Source organism: Aulonocara stuartgranti (genome assembly GCF_965226115.1).
Source record: "Aulonocara stuartgranti genome assembly, chromosome: 20".
NCBI classification, from domain to species: Eukaryota; Metazoa; Chordata; class Actinopteri; order Cichliformes; family Cichlidae; genus Aulonocara; species Aulonocara stuartgranti.
In genome coordinates, this window is record NC_138956.1 from 14,218,249 (window position 1) to 14,245,707 (window position 27,459).

The window sequence follows — 27,459 nt, forward strand, 5'->3', positions numbered from 1 at the left end:
TTTGAAAATAAATTTTTTAGGGATTTCGAAATTTCAGAGACTAAATTTCAAGTTATGGATATCCGTTTTTTCAACAAGCTTCGATAATCTTTCACATTGTCTGTATGAAGAATTCATGATTCTGGAGAGTGTTTGCAGACAAACTCATGTCTTCCATGCAAACTACTGGTGAGTACAGCAATCTGCTAGTGCATAAAAGTAATCACAATGCAGTGAAATAGCTTTAGCTCCCCCAAATCTGATCTAACTGAAAGCATAATGCTACATTTGTTTTGTTAGTAATAACCTGGTCCCAGCATCAAAGAGTTAAACACGCCAAAAAGATGTTGCAAGTCACAGCATGCAGTCATTCTTGTGCATGCTCACAAAAGCAATTTGTGAGCATTTGTTATGTAAGTTGGAAATTGTGAATCAGTTCACAACTTTTAGTCCTCTGTTGTGCTCTTGCATGGGTTGGAAACATAGCATTTCATTGTAATGCAAAAGAAAAATGAGCACAGAGATTATCTCATGTTGTAATTCTCAGAGTTCATGTTGCAACTTTGATGAAATGTGCACATTCACTTGAATTCAAATGGAGAAAGCAAGCCGCAGAGTTAAAGGAAAACAACTGTTTGCTCTGCAAACAGGGTTCAACCAAAATGGCTAATGGATGGGACTTTAATACACTAAGTACATTACATTACTCAGCCATCTATGTCCAGAACACAATATAATCAAGGCTTTACTAAACATTTAGTAAGGCAAAGGTAAACTCAAGGCAACAATGAGAACCAATCAAGGAAACAAATGTAAAATCCACAGACAGAATAAAAGATGTACATTTTAGCAGGTTTGTTTTGTACTTTGGGTTTGAAAAGTGAAGCCAAAGCAAAAATCTTTTAAACCTACATTGTTTTTAATAGCCAGTAGAGGGCGACTCCTCTTGCTGTAAAAATACTTGTGGTTGTATTGAAGTTTATGGCAGTAGTGTCCAAACCCAGGCCTCGAGGGCCAGTGTCCTGCAGGTTTTAGATGTGTCCTTGTTCATCACAGCCATTTAAATGGCTAAATTACCTCCTCAACATGTTTTGAAGTTCTCCAGAGGCCTGGTAATGAACTAATCATTTGATTCAGGTGTGTAGACCCAGGGTGATATCTAAAACCTGCAGGACACCGGCCCTACATGCCTGGAGTTGGCCAAGCCTGCTCAATGGGGAAACAGCCTTCGGCTTCATTGACCTGTTACCTTAGTAAACACTGTCCTGATGAGTTTATGGTCTCAGCTGGTAGTTTCAGATCTTACTGAACAAACAAAACAAACAAGAAAGGTCATTATTAGTTGGACAGAAGAATTATCCGCCCTCACTGGCTAACGATTGTCAATCATAAGTCAGTAGCCAATGAGAATGCCGTGTCCTCGTTGTCACAGTTAGTAAAGCAAAGGTGGATGCTCTCCTGCTGGAGCATTTCCTACATTTATGTTGCATGGTTATTAGGACTCAAAGCAATAACTTTGGCTGCTGTAGATTTAAAATTACTGACCAAGCCAATGTCTTAAGCAATGATTGTAAACGCTGAATTATAGTAAGGCATAACACGAGATGAGATAATATTTAATTTCCTGCCAAAATATTAGATTAAAAAAAGTTTTGATAATTGCTTACAGCACAAATAAACTTTAAGTGGTAAACAAATAACATGTATTACAGAGGGAAATGGGCTAGTTAATGAGTTGCCATGAGGCTCAAGTATGGTGCCCGTCAGGCTCTCCAAGCCATGTTTCTAAAAAGCCCACACTCAATAACTTCAAAGGTGTTTCCAACCAGATGGGGAACATTCATCAAAAATCCATAAAACATGTTACCTGACACTCATTACTCAGTTAATGATTTTACCATTCCTCATCTATGTTAATATTTTGCATAAAGGCCATAAAAGAAGCTAATAACGTGGTGATTTCCCACGATGATTACTTCCTTTGCTCTTCAATTCTCTCATTACTTACTGTGTTATCCTCATTATATTCTTTCTCATTACATTCCCCCATTACGCCTGCAATCATTCTGTCAGAGGAGCGGTCACATTTTTAAATGGCGTAAATTTCAGCTCAAAATAGGACTCCTTGTGTTTGTATGTTTACACAGAGAGGTGGTGACTAATCTCATATCATCCCTCATCTGTTGCTGTGAGTTCACCACCCACCATATTCTCATGATGGATTGCCAGTATATAAAAAGCAGGATCTTCAGAGGGAATCCCTAATGTGACAGGGTTCAACCAAATGACTAATGGATGTGGCTTTAATATACTCAGATCAATCACCTTCATGACATTTTAGAAAACCACATCTTTTGGTGGAATTCATTTGTTTTAGAACCCTCTAAGTTGTATTGTTTTACCAAACTGAATATTTTATATTTACCCTTTCCCATTAGAAAAACTTCAACATTTTAGTCTGAGACCCGTGTTTTCCTGACCATTTTTATACACTAAGCTGTCTCAAAAAAGATGGAAAAGCTCATTGTGTTGCTTGTATGTAGTCTAAGGAGCTTGGAAAGAAGAGCGTCTGGATTTCTTTAAGTTGCTTGAAGACGTTTCACCTCTCATCCGAGAAGCTTCTTCAGTTCTAAGGTCAAATGGTGGAGCGTCCCAGATTTAAGCCCTATGGGAGTGTCCCCCCAAGAGGGACAATGAACCCCCTAATGATCCTCTACCTAATCACACGAGCCAAGGTGTAAAAACGGGTGTAGGTCACAATCAGTTTCGGGTGAACTCATTGTGAAACCTAGCCCCACCCTATCATGTGATTTCCTGAGGTCATAAGGCCCAGGATGTGAGTGGGCGCTGTAGGTAGTGCTTCCAGGAAATAGCCACACTTTTGCTAAAAGGTCTTACCTTCTCCCACCTACCTACCAACATTGAACAGTGCACCAAACTGTACTGTGTGAGTTTAGCTTGCTTTAAGTAAGTACGATGCATCAGTTCTTTTTTTAAAAACATGCTGTATATTCTCTTCATTCAGATTACTTAGAGCCCGACTGATATAGGCTCCTTAAGATTAGCCGGTATTTGCTTTGCTATTTCAAAATCTGATCAATTGGCCGATATTTTTTCTTTCAGACACAGAAAAACAATGTGTGGTGTGCAGTACTTATATATTAATTTTTTGTATTATGACAATAGAGTTTAAAAATAATTTGGTTTTACTGTCCCAACAAGTAGTGGATTACTTGTTTATGCTCTAATCAGAACAGCTGATTGTGTTTTTGCTGTTGCCACCAGCAAACATGCAGAGTCCTTTGGTAGTTTTTTCATCCCACTGTCACCAAGTGCTTGCTCATAAGGCATCGTCTGATTGTTGGGGTTTCTCTTGAATGCTTTAGGGTCTTTACGTTACAGTGTATCGGGCTGAGGCGCTGTAGAAATGCAAGTGAACTGTGCAAGTGAAACTATGTGGCATCAGTAATCACTTCATGGTTCATGTTTCTTCAGTCTATTTTTTACTTTGCACACACTGAATTGTGGCCTTTCCAAACCAACAATACTAAAAAGAAGTCAGCAAACAGACAAATATGTGAGGTCTCCTTAGCAGTTATCAGCCCTTCACACAATCCTGGTTGACTGCAGACTAGATGGTACAGTTTGGATCCTATAAGCATGTATTTTGATTCAAGTAGTTTTTTTTTAATTGCCATAGTACAAAGTTGACACCCATGCTACTCAAAAACCTGATAAGAACCACTCCAACCTCTCAAGTAAAAGGTGTGGACTGACTAATATCTGAAAGCTTGAAAAACTTTTAGTACATATTTAGATTCCAAAACTCCAGCTCACAAGCTTACCAGCATTATGTACCACACTTTGTATTACTGTGCAGGTTACTAAGCAAATGTCCACATTCAGAAAGGTGCATTGACCTTTATGAGTGTGGACAACTTGATGCCTAGAAGCAAAGACTGGGTCTTACATATTGAGAAGCACAATCTGGTGCTATTATCCTCTATGATCTGTGTGTGACTGTGTGCACAGATTTGACTGGGTACCATTCAAACACAGCAGCCACAGTGCTTGAACGGTGCCCAGCATCCTTCAGTGGTGCACACGAGGCACACACAGATATTCACAGTAATAAAATATTCAAATATGCACACCAATTGAGCTCCAGACGCTAAATCGTTTCAACATGTATTGGAACGAAGCGTAATAATCACAGACTCAGCCGGATTTGTCTGACTTTTCGTGTGTATCACAAGTGATGTTGCCCGTGGAAAAGACACGTCTGGTCTGAAATGAAGATCCAGTGTGACGTCTGCCATGTATGTTCCCCATCTCCCAGTGGAGCCCAGTGCTTTACTTACAGCCCCTTGGGCACAGACTGACTGCTATTTAAACAGTGCTGGTGAGCAAGAAATATGGCACAATCAGCTCCCTCAGTGATACTCACTTTGATGAATGAGCTGAGGTGTAAAGTATAGATTACCATTTTTGTTGTAGCACTGAAGATATATATGTGTGTCTTTCGCTAGAGGCCTTGGTATTATGTGTGTGCATCTGAGTGCGTGTGCATTGCATATTCTCCCTTGTGTCTGGGCTTTCAGATTTTCTGGAGTGATTGTACGTTTTAAATTCCTCCCCTCTCCCCTCCCCTTGTCTCATGGTGAATGTACACAGGCTATGGACTCCATTGTTCCACTCTCTCAGTGCCAGCCAGCCCCCCCCCCCCCCCCCCCCCCCCCCCCGCCAGCTCGTCTCACAACCCCAGAGCAATTTACGTTTCCTCCCAGGAACCAGGAACCTTTTGCTCGTTAAACAAATGTGCTAACCAATACACTGTGAAGCCACTCTCTGTCATTAACGGATTCTTTTGTAATGTATGCAGAAATAAAACTACATTTAAATGACAAATATTGTTTTACTGATAAGCAGTGATCAATGGCTGCTGACTGGCTGACTGAGTACGCTATGAATGCTTACCCATTAAGGAAGAATAGTTCATTAAAGGTGGAACAGTTAATGAAAGTCCAAAAATGTATTTAAAAGTTTAGTGGAAAGCTTTTTTTTAAGTCCCATGTGGTCTTAAAAGTAATTAAATCTAGTGCTGTAACCAGGTACGGGAGATGACATTTCCATGATTATCCCACCCACCAAACTGGTCCAGCTGGATGAAACAGGCATCAGTGAGCGTAATAACACTATTAGGCACACTAAACACATCAGGGATGTGGGTGGTGATTAACCACATTATTGCATCATTTGATCTCCCAATTTGCTCGTAGGCAGAAAGTTGTGTCTTAAAATTACATTTTAACATAAGACTGCTATTGATGGAGCACAACTCAAATGAGGCTTTAACATGAATTCATTTCAAACCTTATGATGTTCTTTAAGATGCCTGCAGACTGTCAGATTTTAGTAATCTTATAAGTTTATCGCAACACATGTGAAATATGGATCTAACAAATGGAACTTCAATTTCTTCTTTGTTGGACTTGCAAACATTTTGTTTTGCAAGTTTGCAAGTTCAGGATCTCGGAAGTGCACAAAATGGTATTCCAGATCAGTCTCCAAGCAAAAGTTTCACATGCTCTTTTGCATGTATGCACATGTGACACACCAACATTTCAACAAACTCTTAGGATGCAAACAGACGGTGATACCACTTAGTTCTAGATCCAGACATGAGAGAGTTAGTATAGGTTAGTAGTATCTTTTTCTCCTGCTTTTACATCTCTTTGTAAACTTACCAAATCGATCCATGTTGCCATTTAAAGTCTGTTAACCTCTTTGTCCTCTGCAGGAGTGTGCCTCGTGCTGGGTTGCATGATCTTCCCCGATGGATGGGACGCCGAGGTGATCCGTGACATGTGCGGGGAGCAGACAGGAAAATACTCCCTGGGTGACTGCTCTGTACGCTGGGCTTACATGCTGGCCATCATGGGAATTCTGGATGCCCTCATTCTCTCCTTCTTGGCCTTTGTCCTGGGCAACCGGCAGACGGATTTCTATCTTGATGATCTGCAAACAGACAACAAGGGTAAGTAAAGGAATAATGAAGAGCAGTGCTTTAAAAAGGATTCATTTGAACTAAAGACAACATGTCTTTCACTAAATTATTTCATTTATTTTCTAAACTCTCTTAGGCAAGCTTTCTTCTCATTCCTTTAAGTAGACTTTAAGAAACAGTCTTCAGGATGGCTACTTAAAGAACATTCAAAGCTCTTTTTAGATGTTGGCTGCCTTTTCTTCCAATCTCAGTCAAGATGATCCCAAACTGCTTCAATAGTATTGACTTTCAGACTCCAAGAAAGCCAATCCTTGACTAATAATGATCCATTGTGTGTATTTCTATCCAGGTATTCTTTTACTGCATTTACTGAATTTAGAAATGGTTAAAAAATCTATCGTAATCCTGACTTTGAGAAAATAGTAATAATGAATAACTATGGGGTAAGACTGGAAACATGTCTGAGCTGAATGCATCAAATCTGGTAGTGCTAACCGTCCACCCAGTATGCTTGCTGCAAGAGAGACCTTTTATAAAAAGATGGCCTCTGAAATTGAAGCCAGTGCAAAAGCGTATTAAACTTCCATTTGTTCTAATAGCCATCAGTGGGGGCTCCTATAGTTGTAAACATAAAGCTTATTTCTAGTCTTATTTAACACACCGCCTGCAGACTTCTTTTTGAAATTCATTATACCATATTACATGGTGACTCAAAGAAAATTCCACTGCAGGTACAAATATTTGTGACTGTGTAATTACATGCAGGTGACGCAAACGGAGAACCTAACAGTGGATTCACAGGGGGGTGATGAATAGGAAAATCAAAGGAATTTGGAATTATAATTACAGTTTTTAAAATAAATATTGATACTAATAATTATATTATCATAACATGTGATTATAATCACATTATTATAATCCTATATGTTACGATGCCGGTACATATGCATATATATATATATATATATATATATATATATATATATATATATATATATATATATATATATATATATATATATATATATATACATGCATAGGCTATTATCAGTATAGTAAGACAATGTTTGTTCTTTAAATTATAGTCTGATTCAGAATAAAATAGATAATAAAGCAGGGTATAATTTAAGTATCACTCATATGATTAACAACTTGCTTTCAAATTGGTATTCATTGCCTTTGTTTTCTTAGTCAGCTTCTACACCAGTAAGTAATTATTAGTAATTATTCTTAAAAAACAAAACAAAAATGAATACAGCGATGGCCACAAGCCAATTATGTACAATACAGTCCATACAGTTAACTTAGTAAGATCCTGTTAGGAATAATGGCAGTTTTCTAGCTAACTTGTTAGCCCGTTATGCTAATATTTAAATCTTATTATAAAATGCAGAAAACCACTGTTTAATCAATTCTATCAACCGAAGGCAATAGTCACTCTCCTAACACTTAAACACAGAGTATCATTGTTACTGTAACTCAAAGCGCAACTTTTCATTTTAAACCTGCTGATCTTTGATAACTACTTTTCCAAGTTTAATCAAAAAACGTAATTTATTTCACTGTAATACAGTTATTAGCTGATTTTATCCAATCTTTCTTCTCCAGTTGCAACTCTTTAAACCCCATTACTGTAAAACCTACAAAGAAAAACAAACACATGTAGCGTAGTTCATAAAAGTAAATCAACTCAAAAGGTGAGTTAGGAAAGGCAGTTGTTTTTTCTCCAAATCTCATTTTTAGGGCTTTTTTTGTCCATTAACATGAAATTTGTCCTGCTGAAAAATGAGTGCACTCCAACCTGACCTAAGTATCTTCAGCCAAATTGCATTCAGTGCTGAATTTAAGAGTGGGAGCAAGTCCTCCAGAGGATTTCTGACAGTTTGCATGATGTTGCATCAGGACACTCAAATTGCATTGTTTCAGCTGTATGAAAAGAGAGGAAGAGGAGGGAAGGAACAGCAGAAGGCAGAAATGAAGGGGGGAAGAGTAAAAGATATTGTAAAACATTTTATTAAATGTCCTTAAATAAGGTTTACGTGTTTGATTCGATCCCACACACAGAAAATAGAGAGACAGGCAGAAAGAAGACGATCTGTAACGGTGGACGAGAGTGTGAGCGACACAGAGACAGGGAGCACGAGTAAAGGAGTAAAGGAGAGAGGAGGAGGGGAGAGGAAGAGACTGAGAGATAAAGAGAGAGAATAGTGACATAAGATGTCTTGGTTCTCTGATGATCTATCTCCATGATGGTTTCCATGGTAACTGGAGATATTCCAGTGCGTGGGCGTGTCTTTCTCTTCTTATCTGATTAACCTCACTGACAGTTTTAGTGATTTTACCCATTTAATGCTTCTAATGCTTCACCAGCAGAGTAAAGTTTCTCTTGTCACGCACATTCTTTCATAAAAGAAAAAATGTCCCTGTAGATTATAGCCTGGGAACAGACCATGGGACTCTTTGTTGGCTATACACGTGACAAAATAAATTGAGTTGTACAACGGGAAAACTGGATCAATAATAAGCCTATTTAAGGGTTATGTTTACATATACAGTGCACACTTTGAAAATGATTTACTGGCATAAATATGAGTTACAGTTTGCTTGGGTGTTAGAAGCTTCTCCAGTATCTCCAGGCCTGATAACTTTGAATCTCAATCTTGGTTTAATACAAAGCCTCCGCTGGCTTAATGAAGATGAAAATATTATCATATGCTGTGAAAAACTATTTGTCCCCTTCCTGGTTTCTTATTTTTGGTCTGTTTTTTTTTTTTGTTTGTTTGTTTTACATATTTGTCAAACAAATTTAGTATTAGACAAAGATAACCTGAGTAACTACATCAAAGTCAAAGTACTACCATATGAAGTATTTAAATGACAATTTCATTAATTAAAGGGAAAAGTTATCCAAACCTCGTCGTGACCGTTCCTTCAAAGTAGCTGAATTAAAACAAAGAGTCGGTGCTGCAGAGAGTGGGTCACGGCACTGTGAAAGACTCACTGCCAGAGGTCACATTCCCAAGTTTACTTTTTCACATAGGATCAAATAGATTTAGATATTTCTTTTTTTTTTTCCTTAAGTAAAATCATCATTTAAAAACTGCATTTTGTATTTACTCTGGCTATCACTGCTGATGTTCTGAAATATGCAAATAAAAAAAACTGAATAGAAGTCAAGAAGGAGGAATTTTAAAAAAATCCCCCTGCAGCCTGCACTTCAGTTTGTGAATTATTGGCTGATTCACTTGTTTTCTCAAAATTCCCTGTTTCTGAGAAACTATTGGAGTGCTCGCCATTGGAGGGGAGTAGATCTGTATCTATGTTGTTCATATTTTTTGTTCTCTCTTGAGTAAAGCACTTCGTACCATGTTGTGGTATTCCTGGAGTTAGGGTTAGTAAATAAAGAGAAACTAACTTTTTATTTTCAAGGAAATACAGAACACAGAGTTGAGTTACCAAATTTAGAGCTGGATACAATTCTTAAATTTAAATGAAATAAGCTTTCTTGTTTGATCATTATAGAAGCCCTATTATCCTTCAACATTAACCCAACCATCGGGTTTCTTAACTGCATATTAAAGTGATTAAAATTACCCACAAAGCTCTTTTTACACAAAAAGAGTAAAATGAATAAGAATAAAAGTGCCTTAAAGCAGCTTGTTTCAGACAGAGGATGAACTGAGCATCTCCATACTAACAATCATGCAAAGCTACTTTTGTAGAGTCCAAGAGTAAGTTTAGGTTTTTGTTTTGAAACATTTAGTTTAAAACCTGCTCAGTTTACCGCATTACAATATCTCAGTCGTTTAATAACAGTTTCATAAAAAGAAAACATGTGGACGTGGCACAGACATCGATAGTAAATGAATGACCTTCTGTTTGTGCCCTTTTTGTTTGTTTGAAAGTGGTGACCTTAGCTTAGCTTATACTTACATAAGCATATTCACTCAATGCACAAATGCACTTTTTCCTGCCCCACTGTGTTTACGCCAACACTATTGTTCTTTTCTGTCCTTGCAGATTTTGCAGTGTCAAGGGTAAGTCGAGTTTCTTTATACATTTAATGTGCGTTATGTCTGAAGAATATATCTCCTAATAAAGAATTGTCACTGGTAATATTTGAGAAAACAGTTCATTTTTAAAAATTACTTTTATTATTTCACTATAAATATTTGTTTTTAGTTGATCAAGCAGCAGAGCTTATGTCAGTTCAAGTTTAGGTTAGGTATTCTAAGTTTGAATCATTTAAATATTAAACTCTGTTGGATATTTCTCACAGGAATATTTAAAAAGTTCAGCACAGTTTCTTTTTGTGTGGGTAGCTGATTCATAGTTATACACCAGAATCTCCTGATGCTCTTCGCCTTGACAAACTTCAACCTACACAAACTGAACCAAACACATTTTTACTGGTTAATCTGGTAAAACCATTTCACTTTGCTTTTACCAGATTAACCAGTAAAAAAAAAGTACTCCCAGTTTATATACTGTTCATTTTGCTGTCCAGTTTCTAAACAAAAACCTCCCTGCTAACCTCAAACAGAAACGCTGATTTTGGAGTGAAAAACACCATAAATATCTTAAAAAGCTGTGAAATGTTCAAAATGTGTAAAACACAAAGTAGGATTAAATCTAACCTTAAATTGAATCTAATTAGACTTATTGAAACACAGTTGAAACAATCCAGTGCTTATTCTCCAAAAAACAAGGAATCATGTGGTTTACAGCTCTGTGGGCTTATTCAAAACAGTTTTAAACCAAAGGTAAAAGATTCAAACGACTTCTGACTCTTTCTTTTTATCAGCTGAACTCTCCACATAAAAATGTGAGACAGGTCGAGGTTTTCCTGGGAATTTAGTGGCAACCACACAGTACACTACTACTGCAATGTAAAGAAATGGTACATTTAGACACAAATTATTTTATAATAATAATCTTTAGTATTTATTACTATTATTATTATTATTATTGATGACATTGTTTTCTGTGAATATAGGTTTACCACGATAGCCCTAAAAGCCCACAGGTCTAGTTTTAGTGTTTCCAAAATTACCTTAAAAGTTTAGTTAACCCTTTAACGCCTAGTGCAGCGGTCCCCAACCCCCGGGCCTCGGACCGGTACCAGTCTGTGAGTCGTTTGGTACCGGGCCGCGAGAGTTGAGGCTCAGGTGTGAAATGTATGGTTTTCAGGGTTTTTATCGGTTTTCAGCTTTATTTTGTTATCGTTTTTATCGTTTACTCAGTTTTCCTGGGTCTTTTCACGTGTGTTATGAATAGATCTTCTTTTTTTCGATACCGGTACTAGTTTTATTTTGTTCCGGTCCGTGGCGCAAAAAAGGTTGGAGACCGCTGGCCTAGTGTATCATATATGATACATACAGTTTTTTGCCAATTTTGGGGACATCAACATCATCAGTGTAAAAAGAATTAAGCAAAAGAAGGTTAAATAAACACTATTTTCAAACAATTTGAATTTTGGGGCAATTATTTCATGATTCAGGCTTTAAAGGGTTAAAAATTTAAATAAATCTTGTAAGAACTTTTACATATAATATTATTGTTCAACAAAGTTGATGGGCTGTTGCAATAGAAGAAAGGTTAAAAGAGAAGCTTTCCACAATGTTGCTCAGTAGTAGTAGTATGCTTTTAGTGCTGTTAAACATTACTGCATTTAATACATCAAGACTCTCAATTTTAACAAGTCTTTGCTTAAACTCCAAGCCACAAAACTGTTTCACAAAGGTTATTTTCTGCTTTATGTTTTTTTACACTCCTGCCCACACCGTTAATAACTTTGATTTCACCTATAAATCTCACCCATAGCTTCATTCCTTTTGAGCACAGTAATGAAGCCTCTGTGTTGTTTCCTTCAGATTGAGGTGCGGGACAGAAGAGAGCCACGATACGGAGTACAGCGTCTTCACTGAGGGCACTGGACAACTTCTCTTTCTCTGTTCTTCTCTTTCTGCCCTTCTCTTCTTCTCTTCTCTTGTCTCTCCTCTCCAATGATCAGGATATCACCCAATCTCAATGCAGACACCAAGTGTACAGGATTCTGTAAGATAAAAAACAACAACAACAACAACAACAACCAACCACACTGGGATAAACTATATTTTGGAAAAAAAAAATTATACAAGGTTGTACAGTGCATTTAACACTTTCTCAATGAATACCTTTATGATGTAAAAAAGAAAAAAAAAGAAAAAAAACTTTACTGTATTTAAAGTCTTGATTTTTTGGTGAAAAGTTCAATCCTTAAGATGAAGAACCATAATGCCCATTTATGATTTTACTGTGGTTAATTTGACTTATTGCTATTTACCAATGTTGAGTTTGTGTGTTGTGTCCATTCATAGCTTTCAGAGAGCAGATTCTCAATACTCCTCACACACTGGTAGAGTGGAGACTCGCAATATGGCAGCAAGTCCATTATTAAATATTTAAAACACTTCAACAGGGACTCGTATGGCTCTTCATCTAAGGACTTTAAAATGTGAGAAATTTAGAGGAGTACCCCATTGCAGCTTTACAGAACCTAACATCTCTGGGAGATTCTCTACTGTACATACTTAACGATGTATATAACATTACTGCTGACAACAACAGCCGACAACAAAACCTCATCTGACTCTAATGCATTTGCGTATAGTATTTCTACCCTTGGTTTCAGTGTTCCTCGTGCTGGAAGAGCATCAGAGTATGTGCAAATTCATTGTGTTTCTTTGACTCCTCCCTTCTGAAGCTACAGATGGGCTTAAAAAACGGATTCCTGAGCTAAATATTCACCAGAGAAGCAGAGCAACGTGAATCAAAGTGATCATGTATGGTCACTTTGATTTCTTTTTTAATGGCACAGGAAATGAGACACATCCCTTGCATTAGCATGGCCTCAACAGAAGCCCCTTGTTGTAGTATGTCCCCATTGAGTATGGTGTACATTTTAAGCTGTTTAACTTAACAGCAGCTGTCTATTCAGAGTTAATCTTTTTTTTTTCTCCTCGCGCTATCCCACGATCCCCTTCTCCAGTGTGCAGTTTACTCCAGTTTATGGCTCCAGCATACAGTGATGAGTTTACTCTACAGATGTCTTAAGGCTGCATGAATATGACTGTAGGACTGCTGGCCCCATGTGGTGCAATGTTAAAAAGGTGATGTCACTTATATGCCTCTTTTAATAAACAACACTGTTTTGTAGTAGCCATAGGACCGATAGGAGGGTCACAATCCCAGCAAAAAAAAATAAACAAATGAATAAAAGAAAAAGACTTTAAAGAGTACTAAAACACTTCAGACCATTAAGTCTTAACAGGGCTGTTAGACAGCAAAGATTTAAAACTCTTGTCATTCTGGGAAGGGCTGCATCCAGGATTTTCGTAGTAGAGAGTTTACGATTAAAATCCCACCAAGGCACTTCCTGTTCTTCCATAAAATATTGGCCAAATTCAAACATAACATGTGTTTGTCCATGCATCTGAGAAAATATGGAGAGCTTATCTTATGAGAGAAAAAATCATCTACAGTTAAATCTTACTTTGATATGGCAGCAACAATTTAGAACTGGCAAGAAAATCATCAAGATTTCTTAAATAATTCTAATAAATCGTAATTCTGCTAAGCAAAAAAAAGGCTAATTTGGTTTTTTTGAAAAAACAAGTATTGAAATTTAAGCATATGTAGGACAGATGTTGCCTTTGCCCTGTTCTCTGAAGTAGAATGATGACTGCTTGAGACAGTAGATCACATTTATAAGATGAAAGCTCCAGTTTTTTGATTTTTTTTATGGATGCTGTGCCCTTCTGTAATAATGGCCCTCACGCAAGGAACTTTTATAGTAGAGTCCATGTGGTCTCTAAGAAGAATCTGTGCGGGTCCCTGTGGGCAAGTGCAAGACAAGCAAACTAATACCATGTTTGTAAATTTAATAACAAGATGTGTGTTCAGTCTGCTGTCTATAAATGATTCTTGCTGAGGCCCTTTGAGAACAGTCATATTGGGATCAGCAAATTAGTTACAATGTTACAATGATCACTATTCCGAGCTCCACTGTCCAAAAAGAAAGTATTGTCCATGTAACATTGTTACCGTGACGTGTCACCAACCCCACCCTGATTTTGTCCCTCCAACAGAGTAACTTGATGTAGCACTAGACACGCAAGTGTCATTGGTTGTTATCCATGGTGACACATGTATGACAGTGATCATTGCTACACCAGCAACTTAAAAACTATCATGTGTATAGCGATGAATCCTTTGCCAATTTTTGTGATAACCGAGGAAGTCTGTAGTCTCCTGATTTTAAAGACATGAATCTGTTTCATCTGCAAGAGCATTCAGTACTCGGGTTTGAGCTGTTGAGTTGTGACTCACAACTGTACCCGTGTGCGCTGTTATAGCTTCCACAAGCTATAGCCAATTGATTTGTCTGCATCAGTGACACCGATTGTCATGATACCAGCGACAAGTGGGATTCTAGCGTGACAAGCTGCAGTTGCAACGAATGATAAAGCAAGCTGCTGTAATCCAAGGCACCGTGGGGCTCTTATCCCTCTCAGAGCAGCACTTGAGGCTGACATACTGTAAATGAACCTCGTAAAGCCTGGCTCAAGTCACGACAAGAATAGAATTAGCTCTGCACATGGGTAATTGTTTCAGATGAGATATTGGCACGCTTTGCCCTTTTAAGATCATAATGTAAACCCCACGAAGTAACTGATTCTATTTGAGGGAGCAATTCATCCACCACAAGGCCAAAGTACAGCCTAGTGAGGGGCACATTATACTGTATTATAGTTAATTAGAATTCATGTTATGCTCTGTTAGGGATGCATTGCTAACACAATCACTGTGGACCAGTAAAAGAATGCGATTCAAAAATCAGACTATGCCATTACAGCTAAGAATTTTAATTAAACTATCACAATTGTGGAATGAGTTACGGGAAGATGCCCAATATGGGTTTGAGATCAGCTCAATAGGTTATCCTGGGTATGTTATCACTATATAATGAGCAGATAGCTAGACTGTAGTGTTTTTTGTTAGAATGGTAGCTAGCTAACTCTCAGGAAGCTGTGTACACAGTACTGTATTAAAGGCTCAAGTGGAAACGATCAAACACAAGCAAGTCAAATATGCGATTAAAGTCTTTTCATTGATGGACTTAAGATGAGGTCAAAGTTTAAATGACGCATTGCTCAGCTGCATCCCTTGTTAGTAGAGTTTAAAGTAGAATAGTGCCGGTTTTCCAAGCTGGGCCTTTAAGACAATATGACAACAGCCCTTATGCTGATTCTAATGATGCTGTCCACGCAGGCTCTGCACAGACCCTTTGGCCTATATTGATCACCCACCCGGGCTAGAAGTGCTGGGCCCTCATTCAAGAAACGTTTCTTTCACTTTAACCATGAAGTAACTGTACGAGAAAAAGAAAAAAAAAAAACAATGCAAATGATTGAAAGAGACCTCATTCATTTGGTATAGCAAAACATATATGTTTGCTTTTTATATGTGTGTGATCATTTGAGAGAACCAGAATGCTTTTTTTGTATCTAAAGTTTGCATAAAGCAGGCAGTAATGTCTCTCATGCAGTATATATTGGGATTTAAATATCTCCTATAGCGTGCATCTCTCATTTGGGAATACTTTCACAGGCCCAGGATGTATGTAACGACAAATCTACATAAAGAAAAAGAGCACGGGAAGAAAAAAAAAACCCTGAGGCCTAAATGGTCGAGTCAGGCTTCCAAGCATCATTACCTGCGTGATCAATGGTCTGGTCTCTTCTCCGGATACTCTGTTCCTGAGAACTTGACAATGAACTGAAAATATACCTTAACAAGGAACTGACAATACCTTAACCTTGATGAGCACATATTTGTACCACTTCAGGTGCCTCTAAGAACTCTTGATTTAATTCAGATGTGGTGCAGAACCAGCAAAACAAGTAGTGACACTGTAGTTTTTTCTACTGAAGACTACATACTCAGACTGAGCTCTGAAGTTAGGTGGGTTTTATTGCAGATTTGAGATCAATTCAGTTTCAAGTCAAAGAATTATAGCTAAAATAATATTGGCTAGTTTTCCCCAGTTATTTACCTTGCTTTGGGGAAACATTTTGATATTTAAAAATTTGTTGTTGTTGTTTTTTTGTTTTGTTTGGTTGGTTGGTTTTTTCCAATGTGCGATTGGACTGAATTCACCTCAGTCTTCGATTACATCATCTAAAGACATGAAAAAGAATGAAAAGCTAATAAAAGAGTCAATGACAAGTCATTTCCAATCTCTGGCCACAAATGAAAGCTTTGTGGATTATGTAAATGCCATTTCTATGTCAATGATTTCATCATCTTTTTATCATGTAACATCATGTATAAAGACATCGTGTTTGGGGGTGGGATGGGACAGGGGCAAAGATGAGTAATGTCCAGTGACTTATGTTATGATAATAGTTCTGTTAACTCCTGAAATGCAGATGTTGCCAAAATACCATCAATGATCATGTGTTACCATGAAAATGAAAAAAAAAAAAAGAGAAACACCTGATTTTGGTTTTGTATAACAAAAGAATGATATACTGATATTTGTCAAGTATTTCTGAAGAGATCTTTGTTTTATGTGTTAACTACAGACTCTTTCCTTTCTGTTATGCTTTACTTTCAGTGTATTTCAGTATGATGTATGATGATTGTTGTTTGGTCACATCAGGCTTAACATCTCAGACTCAGTTTCGTGTTACTAACAGATGACTGCTTGTTGAAATTTCAACACCCAAACATGTACAAAAATCTGTTTATAGGGTTGCTTGATGGTGGCCAAGTGGGCAGACTGTGAAAGAGGCTTGTTGTTTTCTTGGATTATGATGACATGCTGATTTTGATTTAAAAAATTATAATGTTGAATGAATTCCTATTTGTGAATAGTATTCCAACTCACCATGATGACAATTTCTGTTATTGAAACACATTTTGAGAAGGTCGAATAAAAATATTTTACATTCAAAAAATACTGTCCCAGCTGGATCAGTAGACTGTTTTTTAGCATACGGATGTAAAGCAGAGCAGTAAACACTGTTCTTCCGCATACAGCCTCACACACCTCCCAGACAGAGTCCTGAGGCCTAGATCCATCACTGTGCATAAAGTTCTGGCTGAAATAGGACTATTTATGTAATTAACAGCCACACGCTAGTGCACCCGGCTCTGCTGTAGTGTTCAGGGTGAGTCACACAACCAATAATATCACACAGAGCCACTGCACACAGATGCACACGAAGAGGGTGGCATAGCCTGAGACTGCCTGTGACTGGAGAACCCACAACCTGTCACAGTAAGTACCTGTAATTCATCAGTGGCTTCCTTCTCTGTGTGGTCTGCTTTTAGCAGCTACCACATCGGTCACCCACAGTGTTATGTATTGAATTCTGTGCTGAATGTGTATGCACCCTTGGATACTGCATGGCTCGATCCACTACAATACAGTTATACTTTTAGAAACCTTAAATGTTTCACTGGCATTTAGGACTGCTTGGCTGACTTTTTCAAGAAGATTATTCTCATATGCTCTATAATCTTATACCCCTATATATGTGTGCAGGTGAAAAAAGAAACTAATGTAATGTATCATAGCAAGGTTTTGAACTTCACCATGTCCTGATAAGCTTCAGTCACACAGGCCTAAAGATTGACTTCCTGACAAAATCTGGTTGCTAGGGAGAAATGGGATACACTTTATAATTAAGCTCATGACTAACACCATAATTTGCCTGTAATTAAATTAAATTTCCCTGCAAATACCTTCAGTTAGGTAGAACAATGGGTCTTACTTAAAGTCAGGTTATACTTTAAGTAAATTTAAGTAGTCTGTAAATAATTTTAACTAATGTGCAAGTCATTCATGTCGTGCATGAGTAATTCTAAGCATTCCATAGCTTAGAAACAAGTAGACACAAATTGTTCTGTAAGTAATTTTAATTTAGTTAGTGAGTCAGTGTTTTCCAGAAAAAGTTCAGCAGATTCTGGCAACCTGCTAAAGACCAAAGCAATTGCAAGGAGTTTTTTCCTTCCTCTTTGTGTCTAGTTTCACCTGATGACAGAAGGAACTTTCTCCAACCACTCGCCAACCAACCATGAAATTGTTTTTGAGTTCATATAGGTTTAGAAGTGGTGACAAAAGCCATGGAACCGCACCATTCAGTGACACCTGTGCGTCTTGAAACAGACAACTCACATCAGAATAGAAGTGTTTCCTTATGCTCACTGACAAGAATTGTTTGCAGTAGCTCTTCCTTTTAATTGAATAACTGAACCTGAAAAAATGCTAACATATATATACAGTGTAAGCGGGGGGCTCCTCATTATACTAGAAAAACATTTAAGTTTCCTGTAATTTTTCTGTATGATACCATAAACACAGTTTATAGCCACCATGGTAAAGGTAGCATAGCAGCATAGCCTACATGCTCAGCTATCCTAGTTGTGCTAACACTTACAAGCTAAACCGCTGTTTACAACAATGCTAATTTACGCTAAACAAAAGCAAAGTCATTAAAACACGTTGCTCTGGTTGATATTTTTACATTCCATCTGCAAAGCTAAGAAATGGGGATAGCATGTATGTGACTTTAGAACTGCAGTATACATGCTGGGTTCGTTACACACACACACATACATATATGTATGTATACATACATATATCAAGCTCCCAGGCCTCTGGTAGAGGACCCGAGCTTGAAGGATAAACCGCCCGCAGGGGCGTGCTGGGTTTATATATATATATATATATATATATATATATATATATATATATATATATATATGTTGTACGTATTTTAGGCATTTACGGCTGGAACAGGAGAAAGTAATGAAGAGTGACATGCATCAAAGATGTCAGCCAGACACTATGTAGACAGTGCAGTTCATGGGTGTCATGTTATTCTGTAGGCCAACGAGGTGTCCCATTCTGTGACCCCGAGGTTGCAACTGAATGATGGAGAGCTGGAATACAGATGTTCCTGGAATCCTTTTCAGGAATCGTTAGCTCTTTCACATTGTGTCAACAAAGACCCATCTAACAGAGAGAAATCTCTGAAAACAATTAAGTGATTGATTCAGATGTTGGAAGATTTGTATTGCAGCTAATAGAAAAATTAATATGGCTGTAATCGTGTGTCATTTGGATTTCTGTGTGGTCTTTCTGCCAAGGCTTTGCTTCTGACAGCAGCCTGTGGACTTACCACAGTCCAGATGCAAATACTTCTTCACATACTAGAATCCAACCTACCACAGTCAGCCCCACTTATGCTCAATCTGCTGACCTCAGCCTGCCACACAGTCTGATGGCACGCCAGACACATAAGGAAAAATTATGTCATTCTGAGATCAATGGTTATGTTTCTGCCAAACAATCAGACATCGTGTGCTGTGCATACTGCAGCAAACTGCTCCAAGTTCTTCTAACATTTACTGATCCAATAGTAAATGTACATATAAAGACAACTTACCAATATTTAACTATTACAGTACCATCAAGGATTTAATGCATTGCTTTAAGAAATTATAATAATATTTAATTATTATTATTATATGAATTATAACTATAAATACATAAATATAAAGGTATGTAATTGTTTTTTTTAACAAATCTAATTTGACATTTATAATTATACTGCAAGAAGCCGAGGAACATCAATTAAATGTGTGAATGTGTGTGTGAATGGGTGAATGACTGAATGTAGTGTAAAGCGCTTTGGGGCCCTCAGGGACTAAGTAAAGCGCTTTACAAATGCAGGCCATTTACCATCTAAGATTTAGGGTTTTTGCAGTGTAACCATTTTCCTGACTTCTATCACATTATTATACATTACCAGAAAAGAAAAGTAATAATAAGAAGAAGTCCAACAGCAATAGTCCAACATAGCTTACACACTCAGTTGTCCTAGTTTGAAATCTTCAATTCTGCACCACTGAAATTGACTGACTGTGATTGGTATTGTTCCTGGTGCCTGCATTGCGCATGCCACCATGCATTGTGCGTGAAACAGAGTTCTTGGTTATTTCACGTGTATTTACTGAATCGTGCTAACATTTGCATCGCCACAGTGATATCTACAGGGAAGAAAATAAAAAGAGCAAACTGCAACCATGCAAAAACTACAGCGCAAAAACATTCAGAGTCAACAAGACACTGAATATGATGAACACAGTAATCAAGAAATGACAGAAGAAACAGGGCAAGGATGTGGAACAGGTTTATGAGTGGGCGGGAAAGATCACCCACTGCAGAGCTAGTGGGTGTGGAAGGGCTGGGCAGAAAAAAAACAACAAGAGCCGAAATCATGACACACAATGACAAATCTGAGTGGCTAAGGTTTGGCTGGTCACATATTTCATGTTTGCCTTCCTATTTGTGATGTAGGAGCATCGTAAAACTTATTGCAATGTTGTCAGTTTTACACATCTTTGGGCATACACAAAATATTGGACATAGTTAAACCTACAGCAGCTGCCATGAAGCTCCTGGCACACAGTTTTGTGCTGATGTTAATGCCTGATGAGGTTTGGAACTGTGCAGTTATGGAGTCAGCAGAGCGTTGGACACTTTTATGTAATACTGTGTGCCTCAGGGCTCTGTGAAACCGCTCTGTAACTGTATGCGGTCTGACATTTTGTGGCTGTGTTGCTTTGGGTTCCTAAACACTTCTGCTTTGTTATAACACCACTTAGAATAGAATAGAATAGAATAGAATTCAACTTTATTGTCATTGCACATGCACAGGTACAGGGCAACGAAATGCAGTTTGCATCCATCCAGAAGTGCTTTAGTGATATAGATATATTACAATATATATTAGCAATAATATAGATATGTAAGTATATTACAGAAATGGGTCTATTATGGTATGTTATAATGTACACGGTATGAAGTATGTTGTGAACATTCTATAACTATAGGTATGTACAGGCTGTAGTGAGTACAAGCTATGTACAGGATATAAATATGAAATAAAAAAATAAAAAAAACTATACAGAAATCTGAGATATACAGTTATACAGAAATGTGAACTATGAAAGTTATAAACAGTTGTAGGATTAAAAATTATCGTATGTACAGAATGATTATTTACACAGAACTATACAGTTAAGATAAGTGAGATATGTGGATAATTTCTACAGAGGCTATATAAAGTGCTAGTGGTTGCGAGTGGTGGTTCAGTCCATGTTATTATTGTGTGTTTGAGGGTACGGTTGTCCATTGTGTGTGTGTAGGTGGTTGTGGGTGTGTGTATGTCCAGTCCATGAGTTTAACGTGGGTCAGATGTCAGGAGGCAGAGTTCAGGAGTCTGACAGCTGTGGGGAAGAAGCTGTTCCGGTACCTGGTGGTCTTAGTCCGGAGACTCCTGTAGCGCCTCCCAGAGGGCAGGAGGGTGAAGAGTCCATGTGATGGGTGACTGGGGTCTTTGATGATTTTCCCAGCCCTTTTCACACACCACTTCCTGTAGATGTCTTTCATGGCAGGAAGTGGTGCTCCGGCGATGCGCTGGGCAGTTTTCACGACCCTCTGCAACGCCTTCCGGTCCGAGGCAGAGCAGTTCCCGTACCAGACTGTTATACAGTTGGTCTGGATGCTCTCGATGGTGCAGCGATAGAAGTTCACCAGGATGTCTGAGGACAGGTGGTTCTTCCTCAGAGTCCTCAAGAAGAAGAGGCGCTGGTAAGCCTTCTTGACCAGCTTCTAGCAGTTGGTCATCCAGATGAGATCCTCGGAGATGTGGACTCCCAGGAACTTGAAGCTGCTCACACACTCCACAGCCGTCCCCTTAATGTGGATGGGTGGATGTGGGTCAGCATTCCTCCTGTAGTCCACGATGAGCTCCTTGGTCTTCTCAGTGTTAAGCAGCAGGTTGTTTGTGTCGCACCACTTAGCCAGACGATCCACCTCCTCCCTGTAGGCGGCCTCATCGTTGTCACTGATGAGGCCAATCACCGTGGTGTCATCTGCAAACTTAATGATGGTGTTGGAACCATCAGCCGGTCTGCAGTCGTGGGTGAAGAGGGAGTAGAGGAAAGGGCTCATCACACAGCCTTGTGGTACACCGGTGTTCATCATGATTGTAGATGAACAGTGGTTATCCGGCCGGACATGTTGGGGGCGGTTGGTCAGGAAGTCCAGTAACCATTTGCAGATGAGGGAACTGATGCCCAGGTCTGTCAGTTTCCTGATGAGTTGTGAGGGGTGGATTGTATTGAATGTTGAACTGAAGTCTATAAACAGCATTCTGGCGTAGGTGTTGTTGTTGTCCAGGTGTGAGAGGACAGAGTGCAGTGCGATGGAGACTGCATCCTCTGTGCTCCTGTTCTGACGGAATTGGTGGGGGTCCAGGGTGGGGGGGAGACAGGATTTGAAGTGTGCTAGGACCAGCTGCTCTAAGCACTTAGTGATGATGGGGGTGAGTGCTACTGGGCGGTAGTCATTAAGGCAAGATGGGTTGGAGTTTTTGGGTATCGGGATGATGGAGGTGGATTTGAAGCAGGCCGGTACCACATCGTGGGCCAAGGACAGATTGAATATGTCTGTGAGCACTCCTGCAAGCTCCCCAGAACACGCTCTGAGAACACGCCCGGGGATGCCATCAGGACCTGCAGCCTTGTGGACATTGATCCTGCTTAGCACCGCTCCTACATCGGTGGGGGAGGGAGTCAGAGGTTGGTGGTCTGGCGTCAAGTCTGCTTTGGTTGTGGTTGTGGGGTTCCCTCGCTCAAAACGAGCATAAAGGTTGTTGAGCTCGTTGAGGAAGGAGACATCAGAGGATGCGGGGGAGGGTTTGGTGGTCCTGTAGTCTGTAATGGTCTGGAGTCCTTGCCACATGCGTCGGGGGTTGGAGTTGGAGAAGTGTTCTTCTACCTTCTTTTTGTAATGGTGTTTGGCTTTTTTGATGCCCTTCTTTAGATTAGCCCTGGCTGTGCTGTAGGCGTGTGCATCTCCTGACCTAAAGGCAGTGTTGCAGGCCTTCAGGAGGAGACGAGCATCCCGGTTCATCCAAGGCTTCTTGCAGTTTATCGTGGAATACCTAAGGGGGGAGAAATTTTCTCCCACTGATGCAACAGTGCATCTCATTGCAGTATATCTGGCTAATTGAATGGCACTGGATGAAGAGTGGTGCAGGAGTATTTCAAGAGCTTTTTTAATAGAAATCACCCAGAACTGTCTCCAGTGAAGCAGATAAATTGGTTAGAATGAGGTTGAGCCCTTGTTTACTTCTTCTAAATATTTTTCCGTATAACATATACCTAAAAGCACTGTGTTATCTGTCCAAAAGGATCAAACTGAGTTATGGAGACAGCAAATACAGCTGGACGTGGCTATTTTATACAGAAAAAAAATTACGTACAGGTTCACAGTGATCAAAAGCTTATCCCAGCACCCAGCAATGAACATGTTATTACCCTGAAGTCTGTCCAAAACCAACGTTTTTCTGACTTGTTGCTTTTTTTGCAAATATCTGTGCATGACAAATAGGTCATGGCGAAGGTTAAAGAAATTATGGTTTGGGCAAATTATTTATGGTTCAGGTTTTATGGGAATAAGGCCCAACAAAAAAGTTGGATGTGGTTAGAGAAGTGGTTAAAGTTAAACGCAACACTTTAATTATACATCTGTGGCAGGACTGAAACTATCCTACATGGAATTTAAACAATAAACAATAGTATGTCTATGAGCCAAGCTGACCTCCACTTCAATTTCAACAGTGTATTCAACGCTGGCTATGGACACCAACGAAGATGGACTGTATAATCCAAAATTCATTGGATGCCGCCAACACCTACAACAGGGTTAACATCTCCATTTCACCCTATTGTGGTGTCTCACCAGGCCACAGCTCTCAGAATGTTCCGGTGTGACTAAAGGGGTTTATGTGGAAGCTAGCAGTGGCGCCCTAGGACACCACAAGTTCTTTCTAGTCCCTTGATGTTGTAGTTTGTTTTGTTTTTGCCTTCTGTCAGAGCGTGGTGTGTTGACTGGCTATTGGCCCGAGGCTGTCAGGAAGGAAGAAACTGGCCACAAGCTGTCCTTTGGTTGCTCAAACATCCAGCCATATCCATCTGTGTGTGTGTGTGTGTGTGTCAAATCAACATCAAGGATATGACTCTTTTTCTCTGTTGGTCCATTTTCATACATGACACTCACATATGGCAATTTTCTGATCTTTGCCTTAAATTAAGGGGTCTTTCCCCCAGACATCAGACAGTTTAAGTTATATGTGACATACATTTCTGGCAATACTGCAGTCTTTACATCGCGCTATGTGAACAGCAGCATATGTAAACAATCAAAAGAAGGGGGAAAATGTGCTGTACAAACAATTTGGGGCTACAAACTCATCGTATGGTACTGGCCAGACCTTGGATCCCCAGAGGAAATGCGATTTTTTAAGTCTGTGATTTTTTTTTTTGTCACACGCTTTTTAAAATGTTTCAGAATGCCGTTTTCTCATTATTTGTCCCTTCACACAAGGGGCAACGTCAGCACAAACAGCTGTTTTCTTTTTAATGGTCTCAGCAGGGGTTTTTTTCACTAGTCAGCACCTCCGTGTATCAGGAGGAAAGGAATAAATGGTGAATTGAAATAGATGCTAAATAGGCAGGTTAGGAATGTTTCAGGACCACCGCTGAGCTGATCGACTGTCACGTCAAAACACCGGCCCGTACTTTCACCCATGCAGGCTTAACGCAGCAGCTGATGGCCAAAGGTAATATTTAGGGATGCATGGCTACACAGCCAAACTCTAAACACTCAAACTCTGAAACAAAAGTTGGACAGTGGAAAGAAACCAGGAGACCACAAGATGCTCTTCTTCTCTCTCTCGCTCTCTGTCTCCAGTGGACTTGTGAGACTATAAATATTAGCCAGCATCAACACGGCCACCACAGGGACTTCACTGGACTCCACCAGACAGTCACACAAGATTAAAACGAGTGAAAGCGCCAGTTTAAAACAGGTAATTCTCTTGTTATATTTCACAATGTCACATCCGGTAAATAATGGCTACTCTTCAGTGCTGGTGTTTGCCTTGTGCGTGTCCCTCATCCTTCTGTTGCGCGATGGACGCTCAGAAGCTTCAGTCTACCACAAAAAAGGTAAGAACCACTTCTGTTCCTCCACTGTTCAAGATAATGTATTCACATTACCCTGCGCAGCTCAGGGGCTGCTACTTTCCACATTAATCAACACTTGTGATTTATGGAAGCTGTGGCTGTTAAACCAACACAAACTGGCTGACCGCAAACTCTCTGTCCTTTATAACCCTGACCTTGCATTCATTCCCCTGGGAGCTCTTCACAGTGCATCAGTGCGTTCTTATTGATCCCCTTCTCAAGGTGACAGACAAACCCCATAAGGATAGCTACCCGCAGCCTGCAGGAACGCTGAGGAAACTCACTGCGGATGCCAGATTTAGCCATTAATGTGCCTGACCCCTTGCAGCGGGGCTTTATGTGTTCTGCCCAGAGGACGGACATTTATAGCCTTTGCAAAGTTACGATGTCCTGGGGGGGAAAAAAGTGCATTTTTACCCAGCAGTTTCATACCTGCTCACCTAAAGAGAAGAGCTTAGAAATGTAAAGTCAGATGAGATAGATCTGACAGCGTGGCTCTCGTTTCTTTCGCAGGCATCTGCTCCTCCAAAGACAAGAACTACAAAGCAGGAGATTCTTTCCGGAGAGGTTGCGACAAGTGCTTCTGTCACGCGTTTGGTTTCTACTGCTTTGCGTGAGTAGAATTTTTTTTTCCAGTTCAGCTCATTTCAGGCCACTGATTTACAGTGATGGGAATAACAGCGTTACAACTAACCGTGGTACTTTTTCAGTAACGAGTAATCTAACTAATTACTATTCCTATCGTTACAATGCCGTTACCGTTACTAACAAGAAAATGTGGTGCGGTCATGTTACTATTTTTCAACAAACAGACTGTTGAAGCTGTCTTCAGCTTATCGCACCTTATATCAGTTGCATGGAAGTAGCTGTCTATGTAAGTAATCTGGACTAGGGCTGGGTATCGTCACTGATTTCTAGAATTGATTCGATTCCAATTCACAAGGTCCCGAATCAATTCGATCCACGATTTGATTCAATTCAATTCGATTTGAATCTGGGAAATTTTGCTTCAGACAGTCAGAAATATTATAATTCAGATCAGTACATTTACATATTTTTGTATCTATAAAAAGGAAGCTGACACACGCAAGACTTTATCAAAGGTGTGAGCGTCACAGCAGATGCCTTTGTGTCAAAGTAGCTGAAGATAAAACACAGAAAAACATGGAGGTTTTCCTGGCCTGGGATTTTATAAAAATATTCTGCAGTACATCAAAAATGAAAGAAAACCATTAATCAACATATGAACATTACCTCTGAAGTTACAGAGGTTTTATTAGAGACACGGCTAAGCGGTTTGCATTTTGCATAGTTTTAAAAAGTTTACATTTGTTCAGAAGCCTATTGAACAGCAGAAGTTAGGTTTTCTTTTCAGAAGTAAGTAAAGTAAAAGGAAAAAAAAAAACCAGCGGCCGACAGCATCGTAAATAACGGTAGACTTGTGCTTAACAAGCAAGCGAATAATGAAGAAAACAGATTTTTAGACGGGAAACTGTTCTTGAAGTATACAGAGAGAGAGAGGGAGAGAGAGAGAGAGAGCTGTGCATGATTTTATCGTGGTAGAAGCAAAACAGCAAAAGTCAGAGGGGATTCATAACTATGTTTATGTGAAGCGTAGTTTGGATCTTCTTTTGCTGCTGGTTCGGTCAATATTGTTCTCCTTTGTAGTGGACAGAAATTATTTTTTTGGAGTGGCACAAATAATTTGTGTGGCATCTTATTGAATGCAGAACACCTGATTATTATCTAAATAGTGTGAAATGGTTATTTAAAAAAGGGGTAAAAGGTAAATGACTGCAAATAACTTTGTTGTTTGCAAAACTTATGCATAGGATTTTAAAATTGACAAATTATATTTGCATTTAAAGTTATGAAATATAATTGAATAAACATGTTTGTGGTTTTTACAGTAAAAAATATCACTTTTTAAACTCGGATTTTATGTTTTTTGTCTGATTTTAGATCAATTGTGTTAATACAGTATGTCAAAATAAAACATAAATTCAGACACGTGAGGTCGTGCTGAAAAGAATGATACTAAACAAGGCAAAGTAAATCGTTTTTAAAGGTAAAATGTGGAGGGAAAATCAAAAGTAGTTAAAAATGGCCAATTATACCCTGGACCCCCGAGGGTTAAACATTTTTTTTAAAGTAACGCAATAGTTACTTTTTGAGTAATTAATTACTTTTAGAATCTTGTAACTCAGTTACTAACTCGGTTACTTTTTTGAAGAAGTAACTAGTAACTATAACTAATTACTTTTTTAAAGTAACTTGCACAACACTGCTGATTTATTAAAATGACTGTAGCCTCATGAAAG

The 27,459-nt window shown here is 39.0% G+C and overlaps 2 protein-coding genes across 2 annotated transcripts in view; both read left to right on the plus strand.

Annotated features, from left to right (window-relative positions):
• The window catches only part of LOC309697338 (LHFPL tetraspan subfamily member 4 protein-like), a 38,334-nt gene extending 21,373 nt beyond the window's left edge, over positions 1–16,961 (plus strand). The window contains exons 2-4 of the mRNA XM_082519194.1: positions 5,780–6,016; positions 10,007–10,023; positions 11,860–16,961. Of these exons, the coding sequence (XP_082375320.1) occupies positions 5,780–6,016; positions 10,007–10,023; positions 11,860–11,913 (308 nt within the window). The 3' untranslated portion in view covers positions 11,914–16,961. The remainder of the gene's footprint in view (positions 1–5,779; positions 6,017–10,006; positions 10,024–11,859) is intronic.
• The window catches only part of LOC309697331 (uncharacterized protein), a 521,790-nt gene that overhangs the window by 372,761 nt on the left and 121,570 nt on the right, over positions 1–27,459 (plus strand). The window lies entirely within an intron of this gene.